Source organism: Globicephala melas, chromosome 1, assembly GCF_963455315.2.
Source record: "Globicephala melas chromosome 1, mGloMel1.2, whole genome shotgun sequence".
Lineage (NCBI taxonomy): Eukaryota > Metazoa > Chordata > Mammalia > Artiodactyla > Delphinidae > Globicephala > Globicephala melas.
Genome location: NC_083314.1, coordinates 90,877,989 through 90,887,734, shown reverse-complemented (window position 1 = coordinate 90,887,734; position 9,746 = coordinate 90,877,989). Strand labels below are relative to the sequence as shown.

Here is a 9,746-nt window from a genome sequence, read left to right as displayed (position 1 = left end):
GTGCATGGGCTTAGTTGCTCCATGGAATGTGGGATCTTCCCAGACCAGGGCTTGAACCCATGTCCCCTGCATTGGCAGGTGGATTCTTAACCACTGTGTCATGAGGGAAGTCCCTAAAGTGTAGTTTAAACCCAATGTTTCCTTATTGATTTTTCTGTCTGGAAAAATTGATTTTTCTATCTCTATTGTTGATAGCTACCTTCACTTTTTAAAATTCTTTTTTCTTTTTTCTCCTCTGATTGGATAATTCAACTGTCCTGTCTTCGAGTTTACTGATCCTTTCTTCTGCTTGATCTAGTCTTCTAGATCTAGTCTTCTATTGAATCCCTCTATTTAATTTTTCAATTCAGTTATCATATATTTCAGTTCTGTGATTTCTGCTTTGGTGCTTTTAAATACTTTCTATCTCTTCATCAAAATTCTCACTTTATTCATGTATTACTCTCCTGACCTAAGTGAGCAACTTTACAACTATTATTTTGAACTCTCTATCATGTAAATTGCTTATCTCTGTTTCATTAAGATATATTTTTGTAGATTTACCTCGTTCTTTTATTTGGGATATATTTCTTTTTTTTCTTCATTTTCCTCAACTCTCTGTGTTGGTTTCTATACCTCAGATAAAAATGCCACCTCTCCCCATCTCGACAGAGTGGTCCTGTGTAGGAGATGAACTTTGTCTATCAGTCCAGCCAAATCTCCTGATTACCTCTCAAATCTTTGATTGTCCAAGCTTATTCTTAGTACCTCCCCATACCTGAGGGTGTACCAAGGCCCATTAGCATCCCAAAAGAAAGATTACATTCAGCACCTAGATGCAGGCTGATTGGAAATCACATCCTCTGACAGCAACTGAGAAAGTATATAGTTAAGCTCCTTCCAAGGAAGAAGAAATTGGGAGATAGTTGATTTTGTCTGTTTTCTCTGTGCTGGGTCCAAGTGTATAGCTGCAGAGGGGTTCTCCTGCACCTGTTAAGAACTGCTTCTTTGCTATAGTACTATGGGACTTGTGAATTCAAACCCCATTGGCTATCAGAGCCAGGCAATCCAGAAGCCCATCCCTCAGCAGCCACAAGATCTGAGGTGCCAGATATGTGTACAAGCTCTTTCCAGGGAGATACTTGTGACTTTGGAGTGGGCTAGAGGGAAAAGAGTGTCCAGCATCTTCCACAGAAACTGGAGAGGACCATAGCCAGCTCCCAGATGCATGCTATATTAGAAGCCTGACCCGTAGCCTCATGAGCTGCTTCTTTTTCCGGTAGTGGATCTTGGCCTTCTCCTTTCTCTTCTCCTCAAGTGTAGCCATTACTGCCTGGTACTTCCAGCCAACCTCATGAGCCAGGCACCCTAGGTAGGCAAACTTCCGTGTAGGCTTCAGACGAACAACCTTGAGGGCGGCAGGAACCACCATCCACTTTTTCTTGTCATAGGGTGGCAGGATCCCATCAAACACCTTGGGGAAGTCCAGAGCGGCCTGGCCTCGCTTGGTCTTGTGAGGCAGCATGCCTCGCACTGTCCGCCAGAAGATGCGGCTGGGGGCTCGGAAGTGGTAGGGGCCACGGGAGGGGTTGGTGTTCATCCGCTTGCAGAGGAATGCCAGGTACTTCAACTTGTTTCTATAGAAATTGCCAGAAATGTTGATGCCCTCACAGCGCACAACCACCACCTTTCGACCCAGAAGCACGTGCTTAGCCACGATGGCCGCCAGGTGGCCCAGGAGATGGCCTCGGCCATCGAGAACCAGGACCTGCCCCTCCGCCATCTTCGGCAGCCGCCTGGGAAAAGTATTCAGATAGAACTTTCTCAGGGAAAGACTAGAAGCAATTTTGCCTGCTTCCTCTCTGTTGAACCCTGGGGAGACAGCCATGATGTGTGCCTGCACCTGCTAACAACTCTTTCTTTGCTATAGTTTTGTGGGTCTTGCAGATGCAAACCTTGTTGGCTTTCAGAGCTAGGTGTTTTGGGAGCCTGTCATTCAAGTTGGAGTCTTAAAAGTTGGGGTCCTAAATATGGGGTCCAAACTTTAATTCCTCAGGTAGAAGTTTGGAATTGGGCATTTCCTCCCAATTGTATGACACTGTGTTGAGCATGGGGCTTATGACAAACATGTCTCACTCTGCTTTCCTACCTGTTTTGCTGTGGGTATTTTCTTATTCACCCAATATGTAGGAGTCACACAACTTGCTTCTGGATTTCTTTCAGAGGTAATTGCTCTCTGTGTAGTAGCAGAACATTCATTGTGTCCATGGGAGAAGTGGGGTTAGGAGCCTCCTTTGTCATCATCTCGGCTGACCCCTCTTTCCCTCAGTCTTCTTTTAAAGCAGTTTTACTTATATCTCATTTTATTGACATTATCTGTTTGTACTCAACCTCCCTAATTGGACTCAAAATAACATGAAGGCAAGGCGTGTACCTTCATAATTTCCAGTCTGCATTACCAAATTAGCACAGAATACATAGTCAATAAATGAACAAAGACATAAACCAAATGGAACCAGGAAGCCTAGTAATTATGTAGGTAAATAGGTCCCTTCCTTCTGAACCTTCAGGCATGATATCTGGAAAACAGTTTGAGCAAGACAACTTTGGAATGAGTGAATTAGAGCCATGGTTGCCAAGAAAGCCTTTCATGATTGGAAGGGAACCACCAAACAATTTATGTAGGCTCAAGGAGTCACTCTGAGAAATAGTTCTGTTTCTTCTTCCATTTTATAAGAAAAATAGTAGGAAATAAAGATGAAGAGGAACTTTGAAATAAAACCTTATAAAGCAAAAAGCGATGCCCCTCCCATCTTTTAACTATTGTTCACAAGTCACTTAAAAGTCCTAAGAAGGTAAATTAATATCTTCTCTTCTCACAGGTTATGAACAGGGAAGTAAGACTGGACTAGAGCCACCTATCAACAGACCCTGAAGCTCAGGTTCTGGAGCAGTCCACATTCCCCACAGTGCTTCTGGTCTTACGCAAAAATTCACCTTGATATGAGGCTCAGACAATAAATAAAATAACCTATGAGGAACTGGAGCTGGAGTTTATATATATTTTTAAAATCTTTATCTTCACTTAAATTTTTTTCAATGCAAGTAATTTATTTCTTTACTATTCACATGTCTATTTTAAAATATGGCTAAGGAGTAGGATTGTGTGGTCGACATTTCCTCTGTCTGTGGTCTGCATGTGAAGAATCTTGACTGGTTAGTCATTGTTGAGAGTTTTGCTAGACTACTCGATAATATTGCTGCCCCAGCATCCATTTGTGTGGCCAAGCAGCCTGCAGGGGACTTGAACTGACTGACCCCCATCCTGTGAGTACATGCCCTAGATAACACCATTACAGTCATAAGTAAATGTAAGATCCTGATATGACTACCCCAGCCACCTTTGGATAATTACTCTCCCGTGCCTGCCAAGGCCTTCTCCTTGCGTACCCCTTAAATAAGATGCCCCACAAAGTTCACCAAAATCCCACTCTTTTTGGTTTGAATTAACCAATCTGGACTTAGCCAGGGAACACCAACGTATTCCACCTGTAGACCCTAATAAAGGCATATGCCCCAGGTCCTGCCATGCTCTCTCTGCCTGTACCCTGCCTTGACCTCTCATGGCCCCATGAGGCATGCAGTGCACCTCCTCCAGGACCTCTGAGTAATAAACTTCTCTATTTCAATTCCTTTTCTTGAACTATGGCTCAGCAACCAGATACCCAGGGCTCTACTTAACAAATGCTCATTTAACAAAGTCACAATAGTCACACAAGTACCATTTTCCCCCTGAAGGCAAAGTCCCTAAAGAAAATAACCAGTCCCTAAAGGGGCTGAAAATCCAATCACTTAGAATAACTGCAAATTTCATGGTAACACTATAGATTTTTGTTTTCATTATTTCCTGCAAATAGTTATTGTCTACTATGTGCCAGTTATTACCTACTGTGTGGAGACACACAGACTATCTGCACTGGATATAGTAGCAGACAAGATAGAAACATCCCTGCTCTTCTAGGATTATAGTCTTAAGGGGGAGATGGTCAACAACCAAGTAAACAAGTAAAATGAAATGAAATAGTGATACCTGACACAAAGAAATAGAAACAGGGCATAGTCTAGACAGAGTCAACAATTACAAAGTCTCTGAGATAGAAGGGGGCTTGAGGTTCTTAAGGGCTGGGGACAAGGGAGTAAAAGAGAAGATGTAATAGGCAAACATACAGTGAACTTTCCATTATATCCACAAAGTCACCTTCCCAATCGTCTTGAATAACTGAACTTAACATATTAGGCTCAAACATGCTATTATTTTAACACTTTTTATTTTCTTTTTAGAAATTTTTACCTTTTTTAGACTTACAGTATGTAGACATTATAATTTAAATTCTTCTTGAAGCCAAAGGAACAGAGTTATAATTGCTTGTTGCACTGTGGTATATGGCTTGAGAGTCCAAAGTGTTTACCTGGAATATGTACCAGCTGCAGAACATATCTGAAGCTTGTAATCTTAAATAAATTTACATCAGTGGCTTGGTTTCCAAAAAATAAATATCTTTTATTTTTAAGAGTAGAAAATGGTTTCACAACCTCTTAGAAATTGAGAAGTAGCCTTTCTGAAAAATAACTAACTGGCTTAATTACTGAATCAGGCTTCTCCTAAATGACTTTGCTGTAAATAAAATAATCTTTGCTTTTTTTTTTAAGGTATAATTTGCCATTAAAAGTTTTTTAGCATCAGTAACTGCTTCCATTACCTAGTCAACTTCAATTCAGGTTTTAGAGCCCTTCCTTTAACTTAACAGGGCTACAGTATCATTTTGTGAAGGTTGGAGGAAGGGGCTTGATAAAACAGAAAGAACACTTTATATGAAGTCAGATATTTGCTCACGTATTTATTCATTCATTGATTTATAAATATTTATTAGAAATCTTACTATGTGCCAGGCTCTGAGGTAGATAGAGTAGTGGCTGAAATAGACATTCTCTGTCCTCATGGAGCTTTTAGTCCATTTCCAGTTCCCTCACATTCTTCTGGCTGGGTAATTCTGATCAAGTCATATCACCTCTAAAAGCCTGGATTTCCTCATGAGTAAAATAAGCAATATGTAAGAAGCATTGTGCGGAATATAAATAATAGCATAGGCTTAGCACAATGTCTGGCATATGGTGGTTACTTAGTAGATTTCAGTAAGGATATCCTACCCAGAGGCCTCATGTATTCAGATAGTTCATTAGAGGAAAATATTTCAGTTCTAAAGAACAAATGAGGTAGTTTCAATTCATTGATTATTTTATTACTGTTTCATTTGTTACACTTATTGGATAGCTGTATTAATATGTTAGTTTGAGCTAATAGCTCTCCAGTTTGTTAATGTCTATCAGTAAATGATAACTTTAATTCCGTAAGGTTTCCACTCACAAATGTACACTTCCCAGAACAGGACTAGCCTTGCTTACTATTTTTAATCAATAACAAGAATCCAAGACAACACAAGTTCTTTAGAATCCTAATTAATGGCTTTGGTGATAAATGTTTACTATCACAGATACTTGCTTCAGTTTCCACCAAACCTACACAATAAAGATGTGCACAGTAATTTTTCTTCCTGAGGATAGAAAAAAATTGAATATTTCCTTCAAAATGTTACTTTAATCCATTCTACCAAAACATAACATAATGATACATTTTCAATAGCTCTTTACAAATTAAAGCTCTTTACAAAGGTCATATAAATACAGAGTCATTATTAAAGTAGAAACTTAACACAAAGCAAGGGGAAGAAGATATTTCCTCTAAGGTAACTTGGTTTCATATTATTTCCAAAATAAGAACAATTCCCCACAAATGTCACTTGGGAAATGCCCATGAGCACCAATATCAGAGGAGGTTATGGCTTTGCTCACAGAGGGACTTAAGTTTACACAGAGGAAGGAGGTTGAAAGATGGGGCCAAAAGTCAACTGGCCTCCTAAGGTTCATGTGGAAAGACAGCTCCAACTTTGTTTTTGTCAATTGCACAGGGAGGTGTATCTTTGGATAAAAGCAGGATTCCAGCTGTCTAGCCCAGTTCTATGAATCAAGGGGAGATTTACATGCATTGTCTCTGTGGCCTGACTCCCCAAATTTGATGTGGACCCCTCTGAGGCACTGACAAGTAGAACTTATCTATTCTGCTGGTGTATGCTTCAGTTTTCCCTATTTTAAATCTGTCCTTTACTAGATGAGGTCAGAGAGATACAATTCCCTGGCATACTAAATCAGTTATCAGTTTAGTGAGAAAATCAAATTATTTGTCTGTCTGGTAGACCAACTGTTCAGCTGAATTAACCAGCAGCTGGCAAGAGACAACAGCCTTTATCAATAAGCCAAATGTTGGCTGACTTGATTGGTTAATTCATTAACCACTGAATTCAGTTAAGAGAATGGCTCCTTTTCAGATAGCACCTGAGTCATTTCATGTCTTTCCTTGATTTTTGTTAGTGGAAGATATAAAACCTCTGATTATTTACTGAGTATTTGTGTTTTTACTTTGCTTTGTGATAAGTCTCTTCTCTTTCCCACAAGCTTGCTTTATGTGTGTGTCCTGAGGGAATGGAATGTGTCCCAATTAGGAAAAACATTCAAGTTTGGAAGGGATGTTAAAAATCATCAAATCCAAATAACTCTCCAGTGCTTTAGTCTCTTTGTCTTTATAATTTGTCCTCTCAATATCTCCAATGAAGGGAAGCAGATGCTTTTCTTTTAGCATAAGAGCTCATCTACCTATAGATAGCATTAAATGGGCTGGCATACTTGGGAGGAAGGAAGGAGTGGAAGAGAAAGAGATGAAGAAGAGAGGAGGGGTGGAATGTGCTACAATTTATTGAGCCCTTACTCTGGACCCAGCTCTGTGCAGACATGAAGCACAGACATATCATGTGATTTGGGGTTGTGGCTCTAGAGTCCAGCAGTGTGCATGAGCAGAGTTAACACAGGAGCGTGTTAGCAGAGTCCACATCTCTATCTTTTTTAATAATATCCTTTTTTGATTTCCTCGCTTCTGCGAGGGAGATAGAGGGAGAGATAGTAGTTGTATATTAGGGTCAGAGGTGGGGGATTAGTATCATCAACCTCTCTGCTGCCCTTAAAAGATTCATCTTCTCAGACCTAGAGGCAGCAGAGTTGCTCTTCCCTTAAAGGTTATAAAATGGTTTCGCTCACATATATTCGTGGTTGAGCAGGAATTTGAATCTAGGCCAGTTTAATTTTAGAGGCTGTGCTCTTAACCAGGCTCCACTGCCTTTCTAGTCAGTTATCTCATACCTTTCACCTGCTTTCTATTCTCTATCATGCCTTCCTTTACTGCATCAAGGTAGTGCAGCAGCTCTATAATTGCCTGGTAGAGGGAAAGTAGTAATTTCCTATGCACATATCCAAAAAATGTTAGATTTATTTTTAAGGTAATAAAGAAAGGACATAAAAGTAGTAGTGTGAAAACAAGTACAGGAGACAGGTAGAGAAGGTTGTCAGAGTTTGTAACCCTTTATGGAATTGTTCCCTCACCAACTGACAAAGCAAGTCTCACCTTCCCTGAAGTTAAAACTTGGATGAGAGGCTTCCTTGTGGAACCCTTCTCCTTCCCACCTCTGTGAGATAATGCAAACTAGCCATGTACCCAAGCCCCATGAGAGGCAGTGTTCATGGTTAGGAGTGAGAGATCCAGAGCAAGTCTGAATCTCACCCCTTCCACTTTCTAGCTGATGACCATGGTTAAGTTATTTAGCTTCTCTGTGACTCCATCTGGAAAGTAAAGATAATAAGAGTACTCACTACATAGGGTTGTTGTGATGACTGAGTGGGTTACATATTTTCAGCACTTAGGACAGTACCTGGGATCAAGTCCTAACATCATCATTAGCAGAAACAAGCAGTAACATTCTGGAGTTTGGTTGTATTCTGTCAGACCGAAGCCTTCTCTCTGAGATCTCAGGTTGTTATTTGCACTTTGCAGGGGATTGAGAGAAGTTCTCTCTTTGTGCCTTCTCCATGCTCCACTGAATGAGCTCAGTCTGAATGGCCAGTTGCTGGACATCTTCTGGGCACCAGGAATTTTGGTCAGTACAGATTCCAGGTTAGTTCTGTGAGCCCCTTTGAAAAGCTGGAACCAGATCTCCACAAAATGGTACCTAGGACACTGGGTCAATTTTAAAATGGGATTAATGTATTGAAGGCTTTTGTATGATAAGTGATAGCAGGACGAGCTTAACTACTCACACAATTACATGCTCACACACTGCAGGATGTGGCAAAAGAAATGGCCACATTTCTCTGCTGCTTCTTTCTCACAGCAATCACGATGGTCCTACTGTCTAGACTAACTTTCTGTGAACCCAATGAAATTGATCACTTCTTTTGTGACTTCACACCTCTGGTCCATCTCTCCTGCATGGACACTTCACTGACCGAGACCATTGCCTATGCCACCTCTTCTGCAGTGACTCTGATCCCATTTCCTCTCATCACAACCTCCTACTCCTTCATTCTTGCTGCTGTCCTAAGAATTCCATCTGGCACAGGCTGGCAAAAGACCTTATCCACCTGCTTCTCTCACCTCATCATGATCATGGTGTTCTATGGGACACTGATTGCCACATACCTCATGCCCTCAGCCAACTCTTCCCAACTCTTGCACAAAGGATTTTCTCTACTTTATACCATCCTAGCACCCATGTTCAACCCCATCATCTATAGCCTGAGAAACAGAGATATCCATGAAGCCCTGAAGAAGTGTTTGAGTAAGAAGCCAGGTTTCCTTAGATGATGCAAAAAGGAAAAGAACTATATTTGTTCAATGGTTCATAAACTGGATTGAGTAATTTAGAGTTAACATAAAAGGCAATTACCTAAACTATTAGCTACCAAAGACTGATGACCAGATGCCTATGAGTATGGCTGTGGACACTGCTGAATTCTGACAGTGAACTTGTGTTCCAGGAATGGTCTAAGCAGGTCAGATTCTGCTCCATTCTGCTCCAGGATCCTTGTGTAGAAGCTCATCTCCAAAATGAACTGGTAATGCTGGCCACTCATTTGTTCAAATACTCATTGAGGGTCTACTATGTTCAAGGCATTGTACAAAATATAAGTGCAAAATAAACAAAAACAGAGGAAGTCCCTGCTCTAACTAAATTCACAGTCATGGGGGAAGACAAACGTTAATCAAATAACTAGTGTAAAACTACACATATAAAATTACACTTGTGATTCAAAATTAAAAATAATAAGATGACTACTACACACCTATTAGAATGGCCAAAGTCCAGAATACTGACAACACCAAATGCTGGTGAGGATATGGAGCAACAGAAACTCATTCATTGCTAGTGGGAATGCAAAACAGTACAAATGCTTTGGAAGACATTTTGGGCATTTCTTACAAAATTGAACATACTTTTACCATATGTTTGAGCAATCACACCACTTAGTATTTACCCAAATGAGTTGAGAACGTATGTTCACACAAAAAACTGCACCTATTTGTAGCAATTGTATTTATAATTGCCAAAACTTGGAAGCAACAAAGATGTCCTTCGGCTGATGAATGGAAAAATAAAATGTGCTACATAGACAATGGGATGTTATTCAGCACTAAAAAGAAATGAGCTATCAAGCCATAAAAATACATGGAGGAAACTTACATGCATATTACTAAGTGGAAGAAGTCAATCTGAAAATGATATATAGTGTTTTATCCCAATTATATGATGTTCTGGAAAAGGCAA

At 40.2% G+C, this 9,746-nt stretch overlaps 2 protein-coding genes across 2 annotated transcripts; one reads left to right on the top strand and one right to left on the bottom strand.

The window, feature by feature from the left end:
• Positions 1-1,210: 1,210 nt before the first annotated feature.
• On the bottom strand, positions 1,211-1,777 carry LOC115859902 (large ribosomal subunit protein uL13-like). Its single transcript, XM_060293881.1, has one exon. The coding sequence runs from the start codon at positions 1,760-1,762 to the stop codon at positions 1,211-1,213; it is 552 nt and encodes a 183-aa protein (XP_060149864.1). The 5' UTR covers positions 1,763-1,777.
• Positions 1,778-8,278: 6,501 nt separating this feature from the next.
• LOC115859903 (olfactory receptor 11A1-like) lies at positions 8,279-8,785 on the top strand. Its single transcript, XM_030869311.1, has one exon. It carries the CDS (start codon positions 8,279-8,281, stop codon positions 8,783-8,785), a length of 507 nt encoding a protein of 168 aa, XP_030725171.1.
• The last annotated feature ends 961 nt before the right edge of the window (positions 8,786-9,746 follow it).

What these genes read in the sequence shown, in the direction of transcription:
- LOC115859903 (XM_030869311.1), top strand. Translation starts at nt 8,279, where the DNA reads ATGGCCACATTTCTCTGCTGCTTCTTTCTCACAGCAATCACGATGGTC.
- LOC115859902 (XM_060293881.1), bottom strand. Translation starts at nt 1,762, where the DNA reads ATGGCGGAGGGGCAGGTCCTGGTTCTCGATGGCCGAGGCCATCTCCTG.